General features: G+C 51.7%; 1 protein-coding gene across 2 annotated transcripts; it reads left to right on the top strand.

The window, feature by feature from the left end:
* The first annotated feature begins 256 nt into the window (after positions 1-256).
* On the top strand, positions 257-26,810 carry Sart3 (spliceosome associated factor 3, U4/U6 recycling protein). 2 transcript variants are annotated; one of them, XM_036172080.1, is made up of 19 exons: positions 257-1,351; positions 5,624-5,750; positions 6,863-6,967; positions 7,912-8,096; positions 8,932-8,983; positions 9,404-9,528; positions 11,603-11,758; positions 13,726-13,864; positions 14,460-14,567; positions 15,728-15,805; positions 15,923-15,981; positions 16,950-17,059; positions 19,377-19,489; positions 20,219-20,295; positions 21,903-22,068; positions 22,735-23,174; positions 23,570-23,722; positions 24,152-24,330; positions 25,933-26,810. In XM_036172080.1, the coding sequence occupies exons 1-19, from the start codon at positions 1,037-1,039 to the stop codon at positions 26,105-26,107; spliced, it is 2,862 nt and encodes a 953-aa protein (XP_036027973.1). In that variant the 5' UTR covers positions 257-1,036; the 3' UTR covers positions 26,108-26,810. The 2 variants fall into 2 exon arrangements, with proteins under 2 accessions (XP_036027973.1, XP_036027972.1); XM_036172079.1 differs by having other exon boundaries at positions 885-1,351; positions 21,903-22,080.
* The last annotated feature ends 574 nt before the right edge of the window (positions 26,811-27,384 follow it).

Raw genomic sequence — 27,384 nt, forward strand, 5'->3', positions numbered from 1 at the left:
GGCGCAGAGCGGGAAGGTCTGAAGCGGTGGGCGCGTTTGTTTGGGTGTGTGGACCCGCTCAAGCGGGGTGCAGGGCCGCGGGGCCTGACTTGCCCAAGGGCGCTCAGGCTCAGGCGTGCTTGGGGTCGAAGTTGCATAAGCCCCTGCTAAACGCCTTGTTCTGGCTGTGTGGTTCAGGACGCGGGCCCTCTCATCTGTGGAGCCGACACACACCGTACACTAGGTGTCACTACACAATCTCGGGGGTCCCGGGGAAAGCCACGCGGACACGATTCCTGCCTCGTTAACCTTGCAAACGAAGGCGAAAGGCAGTCGGCAGAGAAAAACGCCAATGCTTTTCTACCCCCCAGAACGCGAAGTGTAGGAAGGAAACCAACGCCATGCCTGGGTAGAAAGCATTCAGTTTTATGCCAGTGCACGGCATTCCTGAACAACACTTAATTGTAGCTTATTAATCATGTTGGCTATGAGCCGATAAAGTCACGAAGTTCACGGGATTAACAGCCGCTAGGTACTAGACGTTACAAAAGGGGACGGGGCTCCATTCTTCGGGAGATAGAATTTCCTCATGAATGGGGCATTCGATCGCCGAGGAACTGGAGTTGTGTCCGCACCCGAGGCTCGGTTGCTGGGAAACCAGCACGCACTAGAGCTAGCTGAGCATTACAGAAGGCGTTTTCAATCCAAGAACGACTTTGACCTTCTTAAGATGGCGTCTCGACCTTAACTACAGACATCACGCTCACACGACTTCCGCTCTGCCCGCCACTTCCGGTTCGAAGACCCAACAACTGTCCAAGGTTGTAACGGAACACACGTTATGCTAAAGAGCCTTTTTTCCCGACAGCGGCTTCCAGAGAAATATAAAGATACTATCCACGGTGGCTATTTTACGGGTTTCCCGCGTCCCGAGGTCCTCCGTGCCGCCTCAGGTGGTGGCTAAGCGGAGTTTTGATCAGGCGCACGCCACGGACAGCCCGATATTCGCCGGGCTTCGGCGGGCGAGGGAAGACCCGAGAGTCGCAGGCTGCGCAAGATGGCGACTGCGGCCGCATCCTCCGCGTCCGAGCCGGAGGTTGAGCCCCAGGCCGTGCCTGAGGCCGAGGGAGAGGAGGATGAGGCGAAGGCGGCCGGTGTGGAGAGGAAGGTGCTGCCCCGCGCTGTGGCCGTGGACGCGGCCAAGGCCAAGGGGCCGGGGTGGGACCTGCAGCAGGAAGGTGTGAGCGACAGTGACGGGGATGAGGAGGACGCCATGGCTTCCTCCGCTGAGAGCTCCCCCGGGGAGGACGAGTGGGAGTACGACGAGGAGGAGGAGAAGAACCAGCTGGAGATCGAGCGTTTGGAGGAGCAGGTGGGCCGCAGCGGGCTCCGGGCTCCGGGCAGCGGGCTCCGGGCAGCGGGCTCCGGGCAGCGGGCTCCGGGCAGCGGGCAGCGGGCTCCGGGCTCCGGGCAGCGGGCAGCGGGCAGCGGGCAGCGGGCTCCGGGCTCCGGGCAGCGGGCTCCGGGCTCCGGGCAGCGGGCTCCGGGCTCCGGGCAGCGGGCTCCGGGCTCCGGGCTCCGGCTCCGGGCAGCGGGCTCCGGGCTCCGGGCTCCGGGCTCCGGGCTCCGGGCAGCGGGCTCCGGGCAGCGGGCTCCGGGCAGCGGGCTCCGGGCAGCGGGCTCCGGGCAGCGGGCTCCGGGCTCCGGGCTCCGGGCAGCGGGCTCCGGGCAGGGCAGCGGGCAGCGGGCTCCGGGCACCGGGCTCCGGGCTCCGGGCAGCGGGCTCCGGGCAGCGGGCTCCGGGCAGCGGGCAGCGGGCTCCGGGCAGCGGGCTCCGGGCAGCGGGCTCCGGGCAGCGGGCAGCGGGCTCCGGGCAGCGGGCTCCGGGCTCCGGGCTCCTTCCCTTGCGTCCCCGGGCCTGGCCCGCCCCCTTGGTGCCCCGCCGTGTTGAGACCTCCGAGGTCGCCAGCGCGCCGTCACCCAGCGTGTCTCCCTGCGTTCCGGGCTCTGCGTGGCCCGTGTCTCTGCTCATGTATTCCATTGTATTCTCCCCACGGCTGGGACGGAAGCAGTAGTAGTCCGGTTTCACTACGGGAAACTGAGGCTCGTGGAACGGGCTCTTGCGCAAGGCAACACTCCATTGAAAGTGTTTCTTGTTTTAAGCCGAATCCAGGACGTCTGCTCTGTTTATGCTTGCAATTTGTGTTTGTAGGCATGCACACACAAGGTTGTCTCTTACCCTGTGGGCTCCGGAGATTGAACTCTGCTCATCAGGTTCGGCTGCAAGCAAGCGCCTGTACGTGCTGAGCCATCTCTCCAGCCAGGACGGCCACTCTTAACCAAATGGTGTTAACTGTCTGACAGTCGCAGGGAAACTTCATTTTCCTTTAGATATTTCTTAGCACTGATGTTTGTTACCTAACGTGTGTGTGTGTGTGTGTGTGTGTGTGTGTGTGTGTGTTTTCCAAGACAGGGTTTCTCGGGGTAGCCCCGGCTGTCTTGGAAATGGCTTTGTAAACTCAGAGATCTGCCTGGGGTTAAAGGTGTGCACCACCATGCTTGACTGATTTTTGTTGTTGTTGTTGTTTTGTTTTCTTTGAAAACGTTCTTTTTTCCCCTCCCTTCTTTTTTGAGTTAGGATCTAAAATAGCCTTGGCTGTCCTGGAACTCAGAGAGATCCTTCTGCCTCTGCCTCACAAGTGCTGGTATTAAAATATGTGTGCCACCACAGTTCTGGAATCCAGAAACATAGCACACATGGCACATAAGCGTTATTGACGGCGACCTTAATACCTCAGGAATGTTGCAGACATCTGCCCTGTGGTCACGCAGTCTCTCAGGAGATGGGTGTCTTGGCACTCTGCATTTTGGGTTGTGCTGTGCCAGCATACTGCAATGCTATTTCCAGACTTTCTGTGAAGTGTTAATTTAATTAATCTTTATCAATTAAAAAAATCGGGAGTCAACTAATAAGGTAAGAACCTGAAAGATCAGAGAACCTGGAGCAGCTGCCAGCTGCTTCCTATCTCTTTAGTTGCTTAGTTTAAAAGGCCCAAGATCCTCTCTCAGCCCACCTAACCACTTCCAGTCTCATCTGTCTACAGTCCCTCTGACTCCAAGCAAGCTTTGTCGGAACCCAATCAAAATATCACATAACATTTCTGATTTAAAATTTGTCAGCGGTAGCCAGGCGGTGGTGGTGCATGCCTTTAATCCCAGCACTCGGGAGGCAGAGCCAGGTGGATCTCTGTGAGTTCAAGGCCAGCCTGGGCTACAGAGATCCAGGACAGGCACCAGAACTACTCAGAGAAACCCTGTCTCAAAAAACAAAACAAAACAAAAAAGTCAGCTGGAACATTTTTAAATGTGCAAGTCTTGGTACAACGTCTGTTCGTATGTGCAAAGATCTCTAGAAGGGTTCATTTGGCAGATCTGTAGCCTAGTCCCTGTGCAGTAGCCCCCTTCTCTCTCTCCAGCCTGGGACACCATTCTGCTTCGTTTCTGTGAGATTGAGTACTCAGAAACTTCATATGAAAGGGAAGTTGAGGAGTCTGTGGCACTTGCTAATCTGCTCGCTGTTTCTCAGGATCTATGGTTAATCTTGGTTTACTGTGCAGGCTCGGCATGTGTATAGCTTCACCTTCTCTCCCCTTAGGTCATTAATTTCTTTTCTTGGCTGTTTGAGCCAAGGTTGGCTGACTAGAAATCACTTGTGGGCATCTCCATGTGAGTTCAGAAGGTTCTGAGTGCATGTCTACTAGGGATGACTAGGGAGCAGGATCATAGACTAGGCTGTGTCTTTCTGGTCTTGTTTGGCTAATTAAAAATTTCAAGTCATAGTTGGGTGGTTTTATCGGCTGCCTTTTCTGCATCACTGTTTTCCCCTTGATCTGCTAAGAGGAAAATGCCACTGTTTTTTTTTTTTTTTAAACCTCAAAACCACCTTTCCACTTCAAGAATGTTCTCGGCACAGGGTGCATCCGTCCCTTCCCTTTGCTGGGCAGTAGGCAGGATGTGAGTGTTCCACTCTGTCTTGGCCTTGTACCACAAGGACACTGGCTGTTTGCAGTTTGGGGGACTAACCGCTGCATAAGCACTCCACGTGCAGGGTGGCAGTGTCCTCCTTCAGCCTTTGGGAAAGGACCGAGTGCTGACTGGCATGGAGGCCGAGCTGAGTGCTGGGTGTTTGGAGGAGCTTGGGTGTTGCCTGTGTACAGCTAAAGGAGGTGGGAGTGTCCAGACACTTTGCTGGCAGGCCGTAGATGGTGTCTGTCAGCCTTGCTGTGGAGTGACCTGGTTGCAGTGTGCCTGTCCTTGCTGGAGGAGGGCGTTGAGTCCTCAGTTCTCATGTTTGCTGTCCATCTGGCCTTCCCAAAGTGTTTTGTCATCTTTTCCTTTTGTGAGATAGGATCTCTTGTGTAGACACGACTGACCTAGAACTCGCTGTGTAGATCAGGCTAGCCTCAAACTCAGAGATTTTCCTGGCTCTTCCTGAGTGCTGGGGTTAAAGACATGCACTACCACATTTGAGCCACTACTTTCTCCTTGAAAGAGGATTTCTCAAAGCAGCCAAGGCTGGCGGTGAGCTCAGTCTTGCCAGGTCTGCCCTTGCAGTGCCAGGATTGGTGGTGCTTGGTGTGTCGCATCTTCCACTGAGCTGACTTAGCTCCAGGCTGTGCTCTTGAGCGGAACTGCATCCCCTTCCCATTCCCACTTGTAATTACAGTCTTGGGGTCAGATGTCTTCGTTGTCTGTGTCTTCCTTACGTGACTTACCGAGGGGACCTGCTCCTCTGTGCTTACCTGTCTCTGTTGCCGTCTTTTCAGTACTCCTCTTTGTGTGGATGTGTGAGAGTTAAAACATTTCTAGCTTTTAGCTGGAAAAGGTTCAGATGTAAACTGAGCCCTTGTGCACCTAGACAGAAGGCAGGCAGAGGGCCAGGACCACACCAAGTGCAGCTTGTGGGTCCCCAGTCACAGCAAGGTCTGCACTTCAGAGTAGGAGGCCGGTGGCCAGGGCTAACCAGAATGCACCACCAGCCCTTCTCAAAACCTGAGACTGGAGAGATGGCTCAGTGGTGAGAGCACCTGGCAGAGGACCTGAGCTTGGTTCCCAGCATACATAGTTCAAGAAAATATTAAAAATAAAAAACGATGAACACGGCAGTGTCAGTTAAGAGTCAGCCCAGGCTGGGGCAGTGGTGGCGTAAGTCTTTAATCCCAGCACTTGGGAGGCAGAGGCAGGTGGATCTCTGTGAGTTCGAGGCCAGCCTGGTTTGTAGGTTTGGGATGTGTGCCAGAGTTGGTGGCTACAGTCATATTATGATGGATCTCACAACAGCCTCTTGTTATCCTTACTTGTTCAGTAAAATGAAAGAATTCGTACGACACAGCTGCCATTTAGAAATCCCTGTGAGTTCTGTGGGCTGGAGACTAGCAGTGCCCCCGCTTTATAGATGGAGAGCTGAGGCTGAGGAGACACTGGCCACTTCCTAGGGATGGCGCTCTGTCTCATTAGAGAGGGCCTGGGGGAGGGGACTCCTCACCCGTCTTCTGTGTGGGGGGAGGTGCTGCTTTGCTCACTGGGTGGCCTCCCCGTGTGTCTGTTGCTGGAGGTGACAGATGCTGACTTTCTTTCCCCTTAGCTGTCCATCAATGGCTTTGACTACAACTGCCATGTGGAGCTGATCAGGCTGCTGCGGCTGGAAGGAGAGCTCAACAAAGTGAGGATGGCCCGCCAGAAGATGAGCGAGCTCTTCCCCTTGACTGAAGGTAACGCTGCCACTCCTGGGAGGGCGTGAGAGCTGAGGTGAAGGAGATAAAGGAAAGCTGGCTGCTTCTCACTTCTTCATTGTCCTAGACTGTTTTGCAGAACGTGGTCTGATAGTATAGATTCAGGCGTGGAATACTGGTTTCTTACCCCAGTACTATGAGAAACATTTTCTTTAACGTAATTTAACTTCACTGTGGTCTCTTTCCCATCCCACAAGTGTATACTTAGACTATGCTCATAGTGCCATGGAATTGTAAATTTAGGTAAACATTTATAGTTTTAAATCTCTTTTTAAAAAAATCTCTATGTATATGGGTGCTTTTGCCTGCATGCATGTATGTGTGGACCTGGTGCACACAGAAGCCAGAAGAGGGCACCAGATTCCTTGGAACTGGAATTAGAAACAGTTGTAAGCTACTGTGTGGGTGCTGGGAATCAAACCTGGGTCCTGTGGAAGAGCATCCAGTGCTCTTAACCTCTGAGCCATCTGCAGCCTCTAAACTTAGTTTAATGCAAGTGTTTCCTTTTGGTACAGTAATTGTACATTTTGTTTACTCCTACACATTCGCATCTGAGAAACATGCTTGTAGTGAGCAACTTTGTGGCTGGGTCTTGCTTCATATTTGCACCTGACCTTTCAGCTCAGAAACCCTGGCCTTGGAGTAGTCTCTGTCCTGTCTCACAAAGCACAGGTGAAGCTGCCAAGAGAGACTGCAGTGTATGTTTCTAATGAAGCTTCTCGTTAGCAGACGAAGCAGGTTGTGGAAACAGTGGAGACCCAGTTTCCCACGGTCAGCCTAGGGTAGCAGTGACTCTTGCCTGGTACATGACAGAGTAGGATCCACTCCTGTGGACAGGTGTGTCACGTGCCAGCTGACTAAGTCGTCAGATACATGCCATCACTCAGTGTCTTACAAGACGACATAAAGTTTGAGTGGGGATATGTGCAAGTGCTTTGCAAAGTGGGGAATGCCTGACGTGGGACGGCTTCAGTGGCCTCTGTGTCTGGAAGCTCACAGTCCGGGTGTCCTGCCCGGGCTTTAAGATCTGGATCTCTGGGAACCTGTGGGAGCAGGTGAAGGCGTGTGCTGAGGTGTGCTGTTATCTCTAGAGCTCTGGCTGGAGTGGCTGCATGATGAGATCAGCATGGCCATGGACGGCCTGGACCGGGAGCATGTGTACGAGCTCTTCGAGAGAGCCGTGAAGGACTACATCTGTGAGTGCCCGGGCCCGGGGTGCTGCTTGGGCAAACCTGTACTGCCTTGTGCTGCATTTGAAATGTTGCCAGGAAGTTAGAGCTCCATTTTCTGTATTATGTCTTAGTGTTGAATAGAGGTTATTTGGGCTTGAGGCGTGCGGAGAACTATGGGCAGGAAAAGAGTGAAGCCTCACTTGGCATTTCTCCGGCGGGGAGGATGAACACGGGATTTCAGGGACTTCAAGTTTAGCTCGTATCTCTTGACTGACACAGACTCTCAGGCTGTAGCCCAGGCTAGCCTTCAGTTTGTGATGACCCTCCTGCTTCTATCTCCTAAGGCATAGGTGTCTGTCGCTCTGTGTCCTTTTTGTTGTCCTTGCCTTGAGATAAGCTCTCTTCATATAGCTCAGGCTGGCCCTGCTTCAGCTTCCCAGTGTGCTGTACAGGTGCCTGTCACCACACCCATCACATGTCATCATGAGTTCCAACCAACATGGTGTAGAGATGTGCGTCACCACTTCCTTACACTACATCCTTGTCGTTGTGAGGTCCGAGCCAGCCTGGGCTACACAGTTAGTTCAAGGGCAGCTTGAGTTACAGAGTGAGACCCCACCCCAAAAACCAAAATAATTCTGAAATATTGGCTTTGCACAGCCTCTTACCAGTTTTAGACAATGTATTTTTGAGAAGAACATTAAAATTACTGTAAGAAAGCGGGATGGGGATGTACTCCTGTATTGTCCTTTGCTGGCTGTCTGTGTAGTCAGATCTCTGTGCTGTGCTTAGTAGGAGTACAGAGATAGCTCTTCAGAGAGTGCAGCCTTGTGGGAAACTGGGTTGCTTGTTGGCAGTGTTCTTTTTTGCACAAATGAGCACGTTTTGGTGGGTCATGTGTTTGGTTAGCACTAGGGTGAGGCTGGGCATATTATGACCTGAACTTACAGATTGCTTCTCCTTTTTAGGTCCGAACATTTGGCTAGAGTATGGCCAGTACTCAGTTGGTGGCATTGGTCAGAAAGGTGGCCTCGAGAAGGTTCGCTCTGTGTTTGAAAGGGCCCTGTCATCTGTTGGCTTACACATGACAAAAGGCCTGGCCATCTGGGAAGCTTACCGAGAGTTTGAAAGTGCCATTGTGGAAGCTGTTCGGGTGAGTGCCCAGGTCTCTGACCTAAGCTTGTAGGAAGTATTATTCTGAAATAAACGTCCAAGAGTCTAACAGTTAACCCATAGTGACATGGAGCTTGGAGTGAAGTCCGAGCCTGTGCTGTGTGTTCCCTGTGGTATCGACCCTGTTCCCAGACTATATTTGGACACAGGTCCAGGCTGGCCCTGGACACAGCACCTGCTGCCTCAGCCTCCCCACCATGCCTGGCTTTCCAAACCCTGTGGCATTTTGTCTTTGCCGTGGCTTTACCACACTGTGCTTCCCCTGGAGTCACGGAGCCTGCCACCCTGTCTAGAGCCTTTCCCAGCCTTCCCTTTGTGACAGCAGCAGGTCCCCAAGGCTGTGACCCTTAAGTGTTTTGCTTTGTGATACTTAGGCTCTGTACCTTGTAGTCATTTGGACATTTTTTTTTTTTTTTAAGATTTTTATTTAAATTTTTTGTTGCATTTTTTCTTGTGTGTGCCATAGCTGCACGTGGAGATCAGAGGACAACTTGTGGGAGTTGGTGTTCCCCTTCTACCTTATTGACGTAGGGCTTGAACTTGGGTTGTCAGGCTTGGTGGCAAGCACCCTTTAGCTGCTGAGCCATCTCACTGGCCCCTGGGTTCCTTGTACTCCTTTTCTCGTTTTCCCTTGAGCCCTTAGAGACAACAACATGGATGATCCCTCCTGTCTAAGACACCATAGACTCTTAGTTTGAAAGTCTTTCTGAAATAGAAGGAGCCAACAACCCTTGTCCTTTACCACCGATTTGCTTCTCTAGCCCATAGCTGCCTTCCTTTCCCCTTCTGACTGGGAACAAACCTTTGATTCACAGCTGGAGAAAGTCCACAGCCTCTTCCGGCGACAGCTGGCGATCCCACTGTACGGTAAGAGCAGCAGACTTGTCAGTAGCCGGCCCTCTGCTTGGCTAGTGCCATCGTCCATGTCCTTCCCCGGGTCCTGCGGGGCCAGCAGGAGTGGCTCTCTCCTGACTGAGAAGTCTGTCATGAGCTGTTAGTGCTAAGACTCAGGAGGGGCGGAGGCAGGGGAGAGACCCTGTTCCTGGAGCGCAGCTGCCATGTCTGCCTACTTTAAGACACAGTTGGAAAAGGTCACTGTTGGCCAAGAGTCTGTCCCGCTGCTGGTCTGTCTCTGCGTGTCAGTGGGCTCCACAGAACTGGGACGCTAAACAGTGAGAGCTGTCATGGGCACAGATGTGGGAAGGCTGGGTGGCATCAGTCTCCTGGCTTTTTTTATGTTGATAAAACTCAGTGGTGCACCCCGTGGGCTGTCTCCATCTTCAACAGATATGGAGGCCACCTTTGCAGAGTATGAAGAGTGGTCAGAGGAACCCATGCCAGAGTCCGTCCTTCAGAACTATCAGAAAGCCCTGGAGCAGCTGGAGAAGTACAAGCCCTTCGAGGAGGCGCTGGTGAGTGCTCTGCTCCTGGGGACCTTCCCGCCAGCTCCCCTCATCCGTTCAACAGTCTGCGTAAGTGTGTCTTACTGTGTGCTGTTTGGAGTGTAGAAATGTCCTAACAAAGTGAACATCCCTGTACCCACCACGCAGGTTCAGAAATAGAGCCTTGCAGTGCCCTAGGAGTCTCCCAGGTGCCCTTCTCCGATTGTCTCCCTCTCCCGAGAGGTAATCAGTCCCTGATGACTTGTTATGATAACCCTCCTTTTGACAGGTGCACTCCTGTGAACGTCCTGTAATATATATATCGCTTGACCCTGCTCATTGAACTTGGTGTGGAGGCTTAGGCTGTGTTTCTTTCCCGTGTGTGTGTGTGTGTGTGTGTGTGTGTGTGTGTGTGTGTGTGTAGCTTACGTCATAAACGGTTCAGCCATGGCTGCCCTGTGGGGCGGTATGTGCAGCAGTTTGCCCACAGTGGGGCACTGCTGTCTCTGCACATGGAGGAGTTTCTCTAGCGTGTGTCAGAGGAGGGAACTCGATGGCCACAGTGTCAGGCTACACATGTCCCTGAGTACCTGCATCCCTGCCAGCAGTGACAGGGCCCTCAGCTAGCTCTACCAGTTCCACAAATTAGGGTTGGAGTTTTGTGTTTTCCTTGATTGCTAATGACAGAGCGTCTGCTCATGTGCCTTGGCCAGGGGTTTTCAGTTTTAGAAGTTGCGAAGTTTTTTCTTTTTTTCTTAGTGCTTCTGGGGAGACCTGGCTTTTGATCTTCCTCATGGCATCTTTTTGCTATTGAACTGCTGTCTTTGTGGCGCTGATTTCATCTTGAAGCTTTAGTCTGGAGGGTTTCCATCCAGGGGGAGCGGGCAGTAATGATCCCAGTCTGCGGAGAGCCACTTGTGGTCCTGATAGGACAAGTGTGTCCCTTGCTGCAGTACAGAGACTGTGGGTTTGCCCTGCTTGTGCTGCCTTGGTAGTGACAGTTGAGCACTCTTCACTGAGCCCACTTTCCAAGGGATCTTGGCTTTCTTCAGCTGTTGGCGTGTCTGTTAGATCCACACTCGCCCGTCAGTTCTGTTGAACGTTGATGGCTATTGCCTGGATCTGCGGGTCAGTGAGGGAGTTCCCAGCTGCCGGCACGTGAGCCCGCAGGTCTCCTGAGAGAGAGGCTGTGATAGCCCTGGGAGGCCGCTTTAGACAGACAGATAGGTCGGTTATTTCTTTTTGAAGACTTTCATTTTCTGTTGTATTTCCTGATGTGTAAGCATACAATTGCTATTTCTCATTATTGGTTTTCTCTTTCTTCTGTCATGCTTACTCACATAGGAGATCTGGTCTTGGGCTGTTTGTATTAACAGTGTTAATTGTGGTGACCTTTACCACACACCTCCTTGTGCTCTCCTTTTCGTGACTTGTCTTGCTCTTTGGTCGGACCCTCTAGACATCATTGGTGGCGCTGTCTCAGACAGTCTGTGCATGCTCCTTGCTTTGCTGCACATTCCTTGGGAATCTTAGCTCTGTAGGCTTGCTGCTTTGGCAGGGTCCGACCTCGCCAGGCCGGCTGCTGGAGCAGCTTCTGTCAGGTGTGCAGAACCTGCCCTCCTCTTTCTCCTTCATCTGTAAACAGTGTGTGTGCACTTGTGTTCCACTGTGGCCGTCAGCAAAGGGCGGCAAAAGAGAAGGTGGGGTGAAAGGGTCAAGAGGCTGTGTCGTGTGTCATGTCGGTAGCACTCAGCCTGCCCCCCACTCCCCAGTCTTAGGCCTGCACCTGTGTTCTTCTGACACGTGTTTTGAATGTGAGCCTTTCCCTGCCCCGGCTGGAAGGATGTGAGCAGTGGTCATAGGCAGGGCTGCTGTTCTGTCATCTGTGGTCAGGAGTGCTTGTAGGAAAGGATTTGGATCCTGGTGGCAGGGGCCGGGTGTGTGGAGGCTCCCAGGGCTCATAGGTCACAGCTCTGTCCTGTTGTGGGCAGTTAGGAGCTCTCATCTTGGGTTAGCTGCTCTTGCCAACGCTGAACTATTTGAAGATGCTTTCTGAGAGTCTCAAGCATCTATATTTTACAAGTGTGATTTTCCTGTGTTCCAGTTGCAAGCAGAGGCCCCAAGACTGGCGGAATACCAAGCCTACATTGATTTTGAGATGAAAATCGGGGATCCTGCTCGCATTCAGTTGATCTTTGAGCGTGCCCTGGTGGAGAACTGCCTGGTCCCAGACTTATGGATCCGCTACAGTCGGTACCTAGTAAGATATGTGCTCCAGTTCTGTGTGTGTCAAGGTAGAGCCGTCTTAGGGGGTGCTAGGAGCAGCATGGTGCCCTCTCTGCTTTTTCCCCCTCTGTCCCCCTTGACCCTCTTCCCTAGCTTTTGATGCTGTTTTAGACTTACACCAGCTCTAGAGAGAACCTGCCTGCCATCTTCTTACTGAGGACTGCAACAGTAGCTTTTCATGCTCCCCTTCATCATGGAAAAACGTTAGACGTGAACAGGGTGGTTAAAGCGGAGCCTCCCATACACACCCCGTACACACACCCCCACACACCCCCCCATACACACCCCATAACACCCCCATACACACCCTCATACACACCCCCATACATACCCCGTAACACCCTCATACACACCCTCATACACACCCTCATATACACCCTCATACACACCCCCATACACACCCCCATACACACCCTCATACACACCCCCATACACACCCTCATACACACCCCCATACACACCCTCATACACATCCCATGCACACTCCCATACACACCCCTGTACACACCCCATACTCACCCCTGGCCTTCAGCAGCAGTCAGAAGCCTACATGGCTACTCTCTCATCTCTGCTGTTCTTTACGGCTGCCTCAGCATGTACAGGAAGTGTCTTCCTGAGTGAAAGGGCCAGCGGAAGTGCACACATCAGGACTGTGTCTGTGGGCCATTTTGGACTACCAGCTCCCTGCCCTGCCCATCTTGCATGCTCTTGGTGATTTCTTCCTTGAAGACACCAGGCCACAGCATTCTTTTATTTTTGCTTTTGTTTTCATTTTTTTGAGATAGGTCTCAGTATGTAACCCAAACTGGCCTCAAATGTGTGACTCTCCTGCCTCAGCTTTGTAGTTTTTTTCCTCCACTCTTTGGGGGCCTGCCACCCAGCTCCCAAATAAATACACAGACTTAGTCCTAGTTAATGAATGCCTGGCCTTAGCTTGACTTGTTTCTAGCTAGCTTTTCTAACTTAAATTATCCCTTTTCTCTTTAACTATGTTTTGCTTTTCTTTATTCTATATATCTTTCTTTCCTTCTTAACACTGTGGCTGGCTGTGTGGCTGTGTGGCTGGCCCCTGGCCTCCTCCTCTCTTCCTCCTTTTCTTGATCCTCCCTCTTGTCTTCAAGCCTAGATTTCTCCTACTTAATCCTCTCTGCCTGGCAGCCCTGCCTATCCTTTCTCCTGCCTAGCTATTGTCCATTCAGCTCTTTATTAGACCATCAGGTGTTTTAGACAGGCACAGTCACACAGCTTCACAGAGTTCAACAAATGCAACATGAAAGAATGCAGTGCATCTTTGCATCATTAAACAAATGCCCACAGCATAAATGAATGTAACCCATCTTTTTTTTTTTTTTTTTTTTTTTTGGTGGAGCTGAGGATCGAACCCAGGGCCTTGTGCTTGCTAGGCAAGCACTCTACCACTGAGCTAAATTCCCAACCCCCCCCATCTTTAACTGTGTTCCATAGCACAGCCTCCTGAGTGCTGAGCTGACAGGGCACACCCTGTGTGTTCCTTGCTTCACCAGAGACCTTTTAAAGGAGTCTCTTCGACAGGTGGCTGTGCTGGGCGTCTCACTGATGTCCTTAGTCACTTTCCTCACCCGTGACCAAATACCTGACAGAAGCACTTGCAGGGCGGCTGGGGGGCACAGCCCTTGATGGTGGGGGGTGCCGATGTGCTTCTGGAGGTGGTGCCTGCTGGTGCATGGCTTCAGTCAGGGATTGGAGAGGGTATGGGGTGGGCGTTGGGTGGAGTTGAGCTGTAGTCCTCAGGGCTCTCACCCGTCCCACTGACCCACACGCTCAGCTAGGGCCTGCCTCCCGAAGTAGTGCCAGCAGCTGGTCCCCAGGGTTGGAAGGTGAGCCTGAGGGGAGTTTACACTCAGCCTGTAACACCGAGGAAGGCCTGCAGTTCTGTCTCTCACTCTGGGCTCTCTGTTCCAGGATCGGCAGCTGAAAGTAAAGGATTTGGTCTTGTCTGTGCACAGCCGTGCTGTGAGGAACTGCCCCTGGACAGTCGCCCTGTGGAGTCGGTACCTCCTGGCCATGGAGAGACATGGAGTGGACCATCAGATGATTTCTGGTGTGATGTCTGTGTGGAGAATGACTCACTTATTTTTTTGGAATGTCCTTCCTGTGCAGCTCCTGTGGAGCCTGGGCTTGCTGGGATGAACCGCATGAACCGCCGTGCCCGGCAGCACTAGCCTTTTGTCCCAAGTGAGGAACAGAGCTGTGACAGTCTTGGGCCAGCGCCCTGGGGCCTGCCTTGTACTGACAGACGCTGTTTGGCTTCTTAGTGCCTTAACCTCTAATACTCAGTGGGTTTCTTAGAAGTCATGATCTGTCTTTTCCGACTGGGACTCTATAACTCTCTCTGGAAGAGTCCCTTATAGAGCACAGCGCTGGAGGGGCGCCCCCCGCAAACAGCTTCTATATTTTTCTAGAACACAGTTCTGGAGCCCCCCCCCCATACAGCTTCTATATTTTTATAGAGCACAGTGCTGGAGGGGCGTCTCCCACACACTGTGTCTATACTTTTCCTTCCTTGGTGTGTGGTGCTGTGGATGGACATCTACAGCTTGTGCATTTATAAGTGCGTAAGGCGCACATTTATGAGTTTTGATGGCCTTATTTCCTTTTGAATTGTCTAGTGAATGTTGTGTTTTTCTCTGTTGCAGCGACCTTCGAGACTGCTCTGAGTGCCGGCTTCATCCAGGCCACTGACTATGTGGAGATTTGGCAGGTGCACCTAGACTACCTGAGGAGAAGGGTTGACTTCAGACAAGGTAGATAGAGTGTGGGCCTCTTCAGAACTGGGCTTTGTCATCATGTCCCCCACCTCCCTCTGCGCGTGCGTGCGTGCGTGCCTGCGTGCGTGCGTGCGTGTACACGTCAGAGATGAGCCTTGGGTTCTGCTCCTCAGGAGCCATCCACTGATTTTTGAGACAGGGTCTCCCATGAGTTGACCCTGAGCCTGCCGGTTGGTGGTGAGCACCAGGGATCCACTCGTCTCACGCACCTCACTGGCTTTGTACTTGGTGCTGGGGATCAGGCCCTCATGCTGGCATGACAAGAACCTTACAGCTGTGCCGGTCCCTCAGCGGGACCCTATCAATTTCCCACTTAGTCAGACTGGGGTCAAGAGGATGACTGACAGCCTGTGTTCACGCTGTACGACAGCCTGTGTTCACGCTGTACGACAGCCTGTGTTCACGCTGTACGACAGCCTGTGTTCACGCTGTACGACAGCCTGTGTTCACGCTGTTGCCAGCAGCCCATGCAGCTCTCGTTTTCTGTGTCTGACCTTTCCAAGCCCGTCTTGGTTTCTCTTCTGTGGCTGTGATATGTGCTCTGGGTGGAGGGCCCAGGCCAGCACAAGGGGAGTCAGGGCTGAGGAGCTTTGAGCAGCCGTCACAGGAGAGAGAAAGCAGACGCTGCGTGTGTCCTGTACATCACGCAGCATGACCTGCAGTGGGCAGGCCTTCCCACTTCAGTTAATGTAACCCAGATCATCCATCACAGGTACGCCCAGGGGCCCATCTCCCTGCTGATTCTAGGTTCTGTGCAGTTGACACTCACCACCACAAACCCCAAATCCTTTTTCCCAGTAAGACTGCCATGTTCTTTTAGATCTTTGTTCACAGATCCCTGTGCCACACCAGAGGTCAGCTAGAGAAGCCTGTGGTGGACTTAAACTATGCCGGATCTTCCACTGTGCCGGATGCTGTTTCACACAGCCCCTGTGCCCCTGCCTGTCCCTGCCAGGCAGTGTCAGTGTTTCTCACAGCCACCACGCCTTCCCAGCATTTATTGTTGTGAGAGGAAGGAAGAAATTATTATTGTGTGACTGAGGTTCCTGTGTCCTTAGTGGGTCTCTGGCTGAGGTGTGAGATTTCAAAATGATCGTTGTGGTGGCTTCATGGAGTTCCTCTCCCTTTTCCAACAGACTCTAGCAAGGAGCTGGAAGAGCTGCGGTCCATGTTCACCCGTGCTCTGGAGTATCTGCAGCAGGAGGTTGAGGAGCGTAAGTGCTCAGCTGCCGACTGCCCAGTTGCCTTACCTGTTCTTGCTTGTCGAACCTCGTTCCAGCCAGGGGTGCTTGCTCTATATCCGTCCTAACTGTTCCTTTCCCTTCTGGAAGGTTTCAGCGAGAGCGGAGATCCAAGTTGCGTGATCATGCAGAGCTGGGCTCGGGTTGAGGTGAGCATCTTCACAGACCTGTCATGGCCTCCTCTGAAGGCTGTGGTTAAGTGCTTTGTTTGCCATCCATGAAAACCGGGGCAGAGTCTGAGGGTGTGGTCCAGATGCTGAAGGATTCCTGCTGTGCCTGATTGGTTTTCTTGCTGTAGACATTCCCAGCCAGTAGCTGCTTGGCACCAGTGCCTGGGTGCTAGCCATCGACTCATTTACCTCCTCAGCCCTTCTTCCCTCACTGATGCTTGAGGGAGTACTGAGTGCCTGCTGTTCACCAGCACTCTGAAGGTGCTGTGAGTGAGCCGGTCTCTGGGAACTTAGGTTTTAACCTTGTCCAGAAGATGGACGGTTTGAGCAACAGAGGGCACAGTGGATGCCATTCCTGAGCCAGGGACACTGAGCTGAGTGAGGAACCTTCTCTTCATCAGCTGATAGAATATTACAGCTCCAGTCATGTTCCGTGACGGGAGTTGGGTCAGTGAAACTAACCTTGTTGGGTAATTCTGTGAGATTCTTGTTGAATTTTGAAGGATGAGAAACAGGCTCCCTGCTTAGTTATTAGTTCACATCACGTGACTTTGAAGTGTCTGAACTGGCATTGCTACTGGATCAGTATCTTCCTTTGTAATGCTCTCCAAGTAAACATCTGTAGTCGAGTTTACATAAAAAGTAAATGGCGGCCCTGTGACACGTTTGCACGAGCTGGTCGCAGAGCCTTTTGTCTTCACTGCGGCACCAGGGCTGCCCTGTGCTGCAGCTTCTCTCCAAGCTCCAGCTCTGTGCAGACCTTTGAGACTGCTGCAGAGAGGCAGCCAGGCTCTAGGCCTGTGAGTGCTGGAGGCAGGCCTGGACCCTGCAGACTCACTCTTGAGACGCAGTCATGGGGCAAGGAGTGCTGGAGGCAGGCCTGTGCGGGTGCTGCCGTGAGAGGGAGGGTCTGGGCTTGCCCCGCTGACCGTGCTAACATATTTTAGGCTCGTCTGTGCAACAACATGCAGAAAGCCCGAGAACTCTGGGACAGCATTATGACCAGAGGAAATGCCAAGTACGCCAACATGTGGCTGGAGTATTACAACCTGGAAAGGTGAGTGGCCCAGGGCGGGTGACTTCTGTACCCATTCTTGGCTGACTTGAGCCTGCTCCTTGGGGTGGGCACCTTCCCCTCTTCCTTTAGCAAGGCCTGTGCTTGGCATTTCTTGAGAACCAGTGTTTTGTGGGTGTCTGTCTGTGTGTGTGTGTGTGAGGGGGGTGAGGTGGGCTCCCTAGCCATGAAGTTCTGGTAAGCTTTTTGTGTTTTTGTTTTGGGATTTGAACATGCATGATTGGACTTTTGGTGGGGGGGTGTTTATTTTTATTACAGCTTGTATAGGAAAGTTCAAAGCACTAAGAGACACATGCAAAGCCTCACATTAACGAGAAGCCACTGACTAGACTTAGTGGTTGGGGGCCCCTTGATGGTGTGTTTGTAGTGTGTCTAAGCTGGGACCATCTGGATTATTGAATTTAGTAAACGACACCCAGTGGGAAGACAAAGAACTGACCTTCCTTTCCTCCTTCCCTCCCAAGATTGAGACTGTGCATAGCCCAGGCTGTCCTTGAATGCATGGTGATTCACCTCCTCTGCCTCCTCAAGTGCATGTCAAGATGGCAGGCGTGAGCTACACCACGGCTGTCTTGACCAGCTGTTTGATTAGTGCATATTGAAAATCCCCACCATCTGTAATACCATTTCCCTTTTTAAAATAGTTTTTCTATTTAGAAAACGTGTGCCCAAATTACAGTAGTTAAAACAATGCAGAGGTGTGTGGTAGAGTGTGCATTTCCCATTGCCCTGCCACCACAGAAACTTGTCAGCTTTTCCAGCAACTCACACTTCAACAATGTTTATGTGGGTTATGCCGATTTTACTGTACCCGGAAATAAAAATTATTTAAAAGATGACAAATCCGTGCATTTAACATAAATACACTTTAAAAAAAAGGAAATTTCTATACTTTCCAAACTTCAGATACTTTGATGACACAATCTGACCTTAAAAACAACAACAACTTTATTTTTCTTTTACAGGGTCTTACTATGTAGACCAGGCTAGCCTCAAACCCATGGAGATCTACCTGTTTCTGTCCCCCAAGCTACTGGGATTAAAAGCATACAACATCACAATTGGCTTAAAATCTTTTTTTTTTTTTTTTTAAATTTTATTTTCTGTGGGTGGGTGTTTGCCTGAATGTTCATCTGCACAGTTGTGCCGGGGGCCACAGAGGCCAGAGAGTGCATTGGATCCCCTGGAGCTGGAATTACAGGTGGCTGTGAGCTGGGGCTCTAACCTGGGTCCTCTGGAAGAGCAGCTGGTACTCTTAACCACTGAGCTGTCTCTCCAAACCTGAGCCTGATGTCTTGTAAATGTATTGTAGAAAGGGACAACCATCTGGGTTCTCACGTCTGTCTCTACTCCCCTCTGCGGTGCTAGAGTTTTTATTGCATGGTAAAGAGAAACTGGCCTTGCAGATGGGTTTCACTTCTTCCACTATAGCAAATCGCAACAGGGCCAGATGGAATGTGGTATCTGGAGCCATGTCAGCGAGCTTCTCTGGTTTACAGTATCTGTCTGTCTTTCTGCCTCTTGGCTGGATAGACCTTCATCCTGATGCTGTAATTTTGTGATGTCCATTTTTTTTCCAATAAGTACCATCCTTCAGTGGCACAGAGCTGTTGAATGTGTACAGAGCTGTTGAGTATGCACAGAACTCCTGAGTGCGCACAGAGCTCTTGAGTGTGCACAGAGCTCCTGTGTACTTGCTGTGTTGTTGCACAGCATTAAAGAGGCATATACTTGCTTTGTGCTGAGTCTCCATTGCTTTTCTACCATCCATGCAAACGCCAGCACTGTGGCAAAGCCTCAGAACTTGGAGACTCCATGCAAAGTGTTATGACTCTGAGGTCTTGGGTGTGTGGATCATAGTCAAAGAACCACTGCTCTGAAGGTTTTTAGTATGCTAATACATACATACATACATAATACATAATACATACACATACACACACATATACATGCCAGTGTGATTAGCATCTCTTAACATGTTAGTGGGTGTGCAGAGCCGTCTGGTGGACTGCAGAGAGTTCTTCAGGAGCTAGGTCTAGGTGCATTCAGTTGATGCATGGTTCCCTCCCATTGCACAGAAGGCCTGGCCAGAGTCTCTTGTCTGAGGTGCATTTCCAAGGGAAAGCATGTGTAGAAAAGGGTCTCCCCTTGCACCTGCAGAGGCGTGTGGAGGGAGCAAATGCCCTGGTGCTTCTGAGAGCCACTGTCTCCTCTGTAGTTGGCTCTTCTGCCTCTGCAGGCATCACGTCCATGTTCTCTGTCATGGGCCCTAATGGTAGCTGTTTGTCCTCTGCTCTAGGGCGCATGGCGACACGCAGCACTGTCGGAAGGCTCTGCACCGAGCTGTCCAGTGCACCAGTGACTACCCTGAGCATGTCTGTGAAGTGTTGCTCACCATGGAGAGGACAGAAGGTGGGACCCTGCCTCTGCTTCTGGCTTGGAGTGTGGCCCTTTGGCCAGTTGTCTCCAGGGGAAGCATCTGGTCTGTAAGGACAGATTGGCTGCTTGCCTGTGGGAGTGAGCCCTCTGCAGCAGCCCTCCGTCTGCAGTCACAGGAAGGGCTCAGGCACTCCTCTGGCTGACCTCATCAGTTAGTACCTGTAGCTCTCCTCCCCACCACAAGCAAACGGGACCCCTCACAGATGCCCCTGGGATGGGAGGATCCTGCATGAGAACTGCTGTTCCGGCCGGTGCTGTCTGCCTGCAAAGGCGCCCAGAAAGCAGGACTCAGCTCAGCATGTTCTTTGGTCCCTTGTGGAATTTTTAGGTCCTTGGTGTTGGCCCTAAGCCATAGCAGTAGCATTTGGGGAAATAGTGTGGATTTCTCCATGGGCACCTGCCTGGATTAGGGTGTGAGCCTGAGACCTGCAGATTAGTCCCAGAACAGAGATGCTCATTTGCACTCTGTTTTGGAATGTTTTTATAACCTTTACCACTGAGAGCCTGTAAAGTTGGCTTTTTGTTTTAAGGTCTCTTTGGAAGGAGAAGGACACAGCAACCTAGAGGGTTGTTGGAATTACAGACTGGAGTCTGACGGCATGCATTGTCTTAAAGAAGAGCAGCTGTAGCTCTTGTGTGGGATTGGGGAGTGCTGCCCCAGCCCAGAGGTGACGATCAAGCTCTACTCTTCTTTCTGTCCAGGGACCTTAGAAGATTGGGATGTGGCCGTTCAGAAAACCGAAACTCGCTTGGCTCGCGTGAATGAGCAGAGGATGAAGGTGACAGTGATTTTCCCGAGGGTTTGGGACTGCACTGCTCCACCCCCTTGGTTTGCTGTGGGTGTTTTGTCTGCAAGAATGTCTGTGCACCTGTGGGCAATGTCACAGTGGCCAGAGGTGTCAGATCCCCTGGTACTGGAGTGTCTGTCGTGAGCAGCCATATGGGTGCTGGGAATTGAACCTGGGTCCTCTGGAAGAGTAACTGATGCTCTTAGCCATAGAGCCATCTCTCCTGGCCCTTCATAAGTTATTAACTAAAGCCATTTGGGTCAGTATGTACACTTAGCCCTTGCTGTCTTATAGATTCCCTTAGAAAGAACTTCCAGTTTAATAACAAGAACTGACCGCACTAGATCAAGCACAAGAGCCCAGAGGGGCTCCTGGGCCTCACTCGTGGGAGCCTCAGTTTCCCTCTAGGGTGCAGCCTGGGATAGATTGCCACACACTCCCTCCACTGGATGGCTTCTGCAGACAGACCAGTGGTACCAGTTAGACTCAGTGGTTTACTCACAGAAAGAGTGAATGAAGTTGAGGGAGATGTGGTGGCCAGGATCCAAGAGGAATGGTGGGGAGACAGGGGAATTCGGTCAAAACGTTGTAGCATGAATCTTAAATGGTCTTATTAGAAAAAACAAACCTGGACCTAGGTATTGGGGTGAATGCTGGAAGATCAGAGAAGCAAAACAAGCGAAAATGAATCTCAGCTGAACTGTTGCTCAAAAGCCTGAAAGCTTAACCTGCTCTGGGTCCTGGTCCTCACGCCTTCTATACCTTTCTGCTTTCTGCCATCACTTCCTGGGATTAAAGGCGTGTGTCACCATGCCTGACTATTTCCAGTGTGGTTTTGAACTCAGAGATCCAGGTGGATCTCTGCCTCTGGAATGCTAGGATTAAAGGCGTGTGTGTGTGTGTGTGTGTGTGTGTGTGTGTGTGTGTGTGTGGCTGTTCTGTTCTCTGACCTCAGATAAGTTTATTAGGGTGTACAATATTTTGGGGAACACAATATCACCACAAAACGTGTTGTATATATGGATGAAATTCTTGAAGAATGTTTTTTTTTTAAAGGAGCCACAATAGGCCTGTGAGTGGAACATGAGCATCTGGCTTGCTTGTGGCCTGGGAGGGATTTCTAAGTTGGGGGTGGGAAGACCCGCCCTGAAAGTGGGTGGCATCATTTCATGGGCTGGGCTCTGAAGTGAAAGGAAGGGAGTGAGCTAAGCATGGCCCCACGGGCATTCTTTCTCTCGTCTGGAGGTGCTGGCTGCTTAAGTTCCTGCCTTAGCCTCTCTACAGTAGACCTGTAAACAGCCTGCAGCTGTGAACACAGATAACCATTCTCCTCTAGGTGGCTTTGTTGGGCATTCTGTCCCAGGAGCAGACATGAACCTAGGGCAGGGCCCTGGCTTTAGGAATGGGGTTTCTGTTGCTTGGTGTGTAATGACTGCAGATATTGAAAGTCTATGAGTTAGGAGTCGCCATGTCCATATGCTCCTGTGTTGCATGAAGAGCCGCCCCCCGACCCGCCAATCTCCTTCAAGGTCCTGTCTCCTCACAAGCCAGCCAGCCAGCCTAACACGCACCCGGGGATGTCCTGCCCTCTCTCCTAGGCTGCAGAGAAGGAAGCAGCTCTTGTGCAGCAGGAAGAAGAAAGGGCTGAGCAGCGGAAGAAGGTGAGGGCCGAGAAGAAAGCCCAGAAGAAGAAGAAGACTCGTGGTGCAGACAAACGCAAGGCGGACGAGGAGGATGAGAGAGAGTGGGGCGAGGAGGAAGAAGGTAATGTAGAAGGTAACGTCAGCTTAGCCGAGGCCCACGCACGCAGTCCGTGGAACATGTCCATGAGTGGCCCTGATTTCCTCAGAGGAGCACACACCGATGTCACAGCTGTGCTGCCCTGGCACAGTCAGGGTTCACACCATCCAGTTCTCAGCTCTGTTCTCCATCTCCATTATTCTCAGTAGTGAGTCTGTGGTAAAGTCCCAATTGAAAATCAGTGCTCTGTGTAGCTGCTCTGTGTCACTTCTGAGGCAGTGGTAGAGGCTGTCCAGTCCAGCCATGTCTGCTGCTGGGATGCAAAAGGCTCTGTCAGTATTGAAAGAGTTTTAGAGACATCCTTTGTGCCAACATTCAGAGCGCATGGTTGGTGGTCTGTCACCTGCAGGCTTCCGTACTGCTGCCAGGGTCTGTTCTGGGTCACTTAGGAATTGTAAGAGAGGGACTCTGGGACTCCTGACTTTTTGTGCAGTTATGACTGGACGGTGGGGATTTATGTTTTTGCTTTCACAGACATAGCTAGTGCCTTTGCTGGTGTGTAAATTGGGCCCACACACTGTGGGGCCTGGTGGCTGTCCCTGTGTACGCAGTGCAGTTTGTGTTGGGACGTGCTGGTGCAGAAGGAATGTGTAACGCATTAACTGCCTCTGTTCTCTTGAATGCCTGCAGAGCAGCCTTGCAAACGCAGACGCCTGGAGAATAATGTGGCTGCAGCCACCAAGGAAGACATGGAAGTGGCTGGGAAATGTGTGACCATAGACGTTGCTCCTCCTTCCAAGCAAAAGGAGAAGGCAGCCTCCCTCAAGCTGGACATGCCCAAGGTGGCTCACGACAGCAGTAAAGACAGTGTCACCGTGTTTGTTAGCAACTTGCCCTACAGCATGGACGAGCCAGAGGTGAAGCTCAGGCCACTGTTTGAGGCCTGTGGGGAGGTGGTCCAGATCAGGCCGGTCTTCAGCAACCGTGGGGACTTCAGGGGCTACTGCTACATCGAGTTTAAAGAGGAGAAGTCAGCCCGTCAGGCCCTGGAGCTGGACAGGAAGAATGTAGAAGGAAGGCCGATGTTTGTCTCCCCTTGTGTGGATAAGAGCAAAAACCCCGATTTTAAGGTATGTTTTAGGAAAAAGGGTGCCTTTAAGGTGGGCTGCCAGATGGGCAGTGCTTAGTGCCTGGAGTGTACCCTGGCAGCCGCAAGGCTTGTTGAGGAGCCGTCTGCCAGGCTTAGCCACTCTGAGCCTCCTTGATTGGGTGATGGATATAATAGCGTGTGGAAAGATGGCTGCTTTCCTTCGGGTGCTCAAGAGCATGGCAAGAGCAGCTATGTTCAGTGCATGGCTGTTACTCTGGTTGCTTTACAGAGGTGATGTGCCCAGTGGCTTCGTTACTTAAGTCTCTGAGAGCAGATTTGACTCAGGGCTGTCTGGCTGGGACACATGCCTGTGAGTTCCTGGGCACATATGCTGGTGTGTACCTTCGTGAACCATGGACTTTGCCTCTCTTGCAGGTGTTCAGATATAGCACCACCCTGGAGAAACACAAACTCTTTATCTCGGGCCTGCCCTTCTCCTGCACCAAAGAGGAACTCGAGGACATTTGTAAGGCTCATGGCACCGTGAAGGACCTCAGGCTGGTTACCAACAGGGCTGGCAAGCCGAAGGTCAGTGGGGTGCAGGCAGACTTTGGGTCTGTTGCTGAGGAGTGGCCAGCCTGGGCTTCCCTGTCCTCCTCTTCTCCTCTCTGTGCTCTGTTGGATCCTTTGTGTGACACATTTGGGTTCATCTTTCAAGCCCCGACTCTACCCACTTGGAGAATTGGAGTGTGGTGGAAAGAAGAGACCAAAGGATACTGACCGTCTGGGATTTGTTTGTCTCTCCACCTCTCGCTGGGCTTACACTGTTTCTGTCTTTGGGGCAAGGGCAGAGGCTTTTCGAGCTTCCAGTCAGTGATAGCCACAGGGCAGATGGTTGGACTGGGGGTAAATCTGGAGCCAGGAGGTGGCATTAGGGAGGTCCCTGCCCATGGGTGTTGCTCTCCTGAAGGAAGTCAGGTCCTTGGCATCTGACCCAGCTGTGAATTTGTCTTTCAGGGTCTGGCCTATGTGGAATATGAAAACGAGTCACAGGCATCACAGGCAGTAATGAAGATGGATGGCATGACCATCAAAGAGAATGTCATTAAGGTGGCAATCAGTAATCCCCCTCAGCGGAAAGTTCCAGAGAAGCCAGAAGTGAGGACCCCTATGGTACCCCGGCAGATGTATGGCGCGTAAGTATCTACTGCTGTTTTGTGCAGGTCTGTCCTGGCTAGTGCTTGGGGGAGGGTGAGCAGTGAGTTAGGTCGGAAACGCCAGGACCTGCTGCTGAGTGATCTCTGGTGTCACCGCCCAAGATGTGCATACAAGTCTCTAAAGGGCAGCGGCCCTGGTGGCCTGGTGTTTGCCAGTTCACACCTATTCTTGGGGTGCTGGGATGGAACCCAGGGCCTCATGAGTGCTAAGCAAGTATTAGGTTCCTAGTGCTGCCATGAGACCTCGGGGAAGAAAGGGTTATACAGCTCACCACTTAGTTAGTCCATTGCCAGGAAGCCAAGTCGGGAACCTGGGGCAGAGGCCATGAGGACCAAAGAAAGCTTACTGGCTTTCACGCCAGGCCTTGCTCAGCCTGCTTTCTTAAAAAAGTTTTTTTGTTATTTACATTCATTTTTTGTGTAAGTGCATCTTGTCAGCTCATATGTCTGTGCACTACATGTGTGCAGTGCCCACAGAGGCCAAAAGAGGGGATTAGATCCTCTGGAACTGGAGTTACAGATGGTTGTTAGCTGCCTTATGGATACATGGGTGCTGGGAATTGAACCTGGGTCATCTCCAAGATGAGCTCTTAACCCCTGAGTCTCTAGCCCCTCACCCTGCCTGCCTTCTTTCATTTTTAATATTGATGTGTTTATTTATTTTTACGCAGATGGGTGTTTTACCTGCATGAGTGTCTGTCCTCCATGTGTGTGCATCACCTGTAGAGGCCAGAAGAGGGCATTAGAACTGGAATTACAAGTGGTTGTGAGCCACTGTGGGCGCTGGAACTCAAACCCCAGTCCTGGAAGAACAGCCAGCACCCTACCTGCTGAGCCATCTCTAGCTCTAGCCTGCTTTCTGACATAACCCGGGACACCTACCTGCCTGGGGATGGCACCGCCCCAGGGAACTGGGTCCTCCCACATTAATTTTTTAAAAAAAAGCTCCACTGGCATGCATACAGGCCAATCTGATTGGCATTTTCTCAATGTTCCCGCTTCCCAGATGATTCTAGCATGTATCGAGTTAACAAAAAAGTAGCCAGCTACAGTCTTAGCTTTTGAGGAACTTTCAAGGCAGGGCCTTTGCCTCCTCAGAGCTGGGAGCACAGGCATCCAGCTAAGGTGAGCGCTGGCAGCGCCCGTGTGTGCTGTCTTTGTCACTAATCCACACTTTTGGAGCAGAACTGGAACTTCGTGCTTGCCAGTCTGCGGCGGAGCTGTCGCCCCGTAGAGGCTGTGCTGTTGTGATCTCTTGATAGTCTTTGAGGGCTGAGAGATGGCAGCCTCTTTTGTCACCTCTGTGACTTGCAGAGGCATGGATGCTCATTGTCAGGGCCGTGAGAAGACGCCTTGTTCAAGTGGTCCTTGCTTCTGCCTGGAATCCAGGCGGGGGGTGTCTCGTGGTTCCCATGCTTTCTTTTCCTGGTGTGAGGGTAGAGCTCAGCCGCATGCATGCTGGCCAGTCATGGTTCTTCCCATTTCCATCTTCTGTCTTGGCTGATACTTCCTGCTCTCTTGCAGTCCATTTGGGGCTATTGAGTCTGCTAACCAAAGGGTCATGGTGTTTGCTCTCTCTAGGCGCGGGAAGGGAAGGACCCAGCTTTCTCTTCTTCCTCGGGCTCTGCAGCGCCACAGTGCTGCTCCTCAGGCTGAGAACGGCCCTGCTCTGGGGCCGGCTGCCACCACTTCCATGACCCCCGAGGCTCCTAAGATGTCCAATGCTGATTTTGCAAAGTTGCTTCTGAGAAAGTGAAGAGGAACTCTGAGAGATGGGAAATGCCTTACTTACTCCTTATGCTGGCCAGACAGGTCACTGTGGGCCCCGGAGACAGGAGGGCTGGGCACTCATCTGTCTCCCACAGATTGTCCTCTGATGTAGACGAGAGGGAAAAGCCTACATTGAGCATGGCGGCGAGGAGTATTCCCTCACATTGAGGGTGGAGGCCGGCTGCTTTACGGGCTGTCCCAAGGTACTTCAGTGTCTAACAAGGGACTCAGCTTTTGAGGCCCACTTGTCCTGATACTTTGACCACCTCTGGCCCTTTTTCTACAAACTTCCCTCCCCCCCCAAGCCCTGCACAGCACGAGTGCCCACCGCTCTTTAAACCTGAAAAGATACAATGGAAGATGCTTGTCACTCATCAGAACGGCCTATCTAGTGAAGTGTGGGTGGGGACATCGCAGAGAACATGTGATGGGCTTTTGTCCAAAGAGGCTGCGAGTTTTTTTATTATGTATTTGTAATTGACACATCAACTGTTTTATGTTCCCTAAAGCGGAATGTCTGCGGTATTTGTTTATATAGGAATGCGTGTGCCACCTGCTGTGGACCATTTTCTTTGCCTGGCGACTGGAGACCTATGTCCTCTGTCTAAACACTTTGTCTAAAAGCTGTGTCGAGCGCAAAGTCGTCCCCCACTTAGCTTTGTTTATTAAAGTGAAGTTCTCTTACCAAAGCCTTGCACGGTGCTGCTGGGTTTGTGTTCACCTCCAGCGGGTGTGTTTCATATGGATTCACTGCTTTCCCAACTAGTGTGTTAACAGCTTGTCTAAGTCAAATCTTGTGTCAGTTTGATTAACTATTCAGCAGTGATGCAGACTTGCGTTTGTAGCAGCCTGACATTGCTGGGAGGATTTTTACTTCTCACCTTGTGTCCTGCAGTTCTTGCTTGGAAAGCCTCTCTGCAGGGGCAGGGAGAGCCATGGGGAAACAACTCACTGTAAAAGTGCTTTGGAGAAGCCGGGCGGTGGTGGCGCACGCCTGTAGTCCCAGCACTCGGGAGGCAGAGCCAGGCGGATCTCTGAGTTCAAGGCCAGCCTGGGCTACAGAGTGAGTTCCAGGAAAGGCGCAAAAAGCTACACAGGGAAACCCTGTCTCAAAAAACAAAACAAACAAACAAACAAACAAAAAAAAACGCTTTAGAGGAAAACACTAGGGAGCCTGTGTGTGCTGGACATTGCTCTTGTGTGAGTTTCTACGCATCAGTCAGCCATGTGCCCAGTCTAAGTTTTGTTTTGTTTTGTTTTTTT

This window comes from Onychomys torridus, chromosome 22 (assembly GCF_903995425.1).
Source record: "Onychomys torridus chromosome 22, mOncTor1.1, whole genome shotgun sequence".
In the NCBI taxonomy this organism is placed as follows: domain Eukaryota; kingdom Metazoa; phylum Chordata; class Mammalia; order Rodentia; family Cricetidae; genus Onychomys; species Onychomys torridus.

What these genes read in the sequence shown, in the direction of transcription:
- Sart3 (XM_036172079.1), top strand. Translation starts at nt 1,037, where the DNA reads ATGGCGACTGCGGCCGCATCCTCCGCGTCCGAGCCGGAGGTTGAGCCC. An exon ending in AAGGGTTGACTTCAGACAAG is followed by an intron (nt 14,568 to 15,727) that starts GTAGATAGAGTG and finishes CTTTTCCAACAG; the next exon opens with ACTCTAGCAAGGAGCTGGAA. An exon ending in AGAGCTGGGCTCGGGTTGAG is followed by an intron (nt 15,982 to 16,949) that starts GTGAGCATCTTC and finishes AACATATTTTAG; the next exon opens with GCTCGTCTGTGCAACAACAT.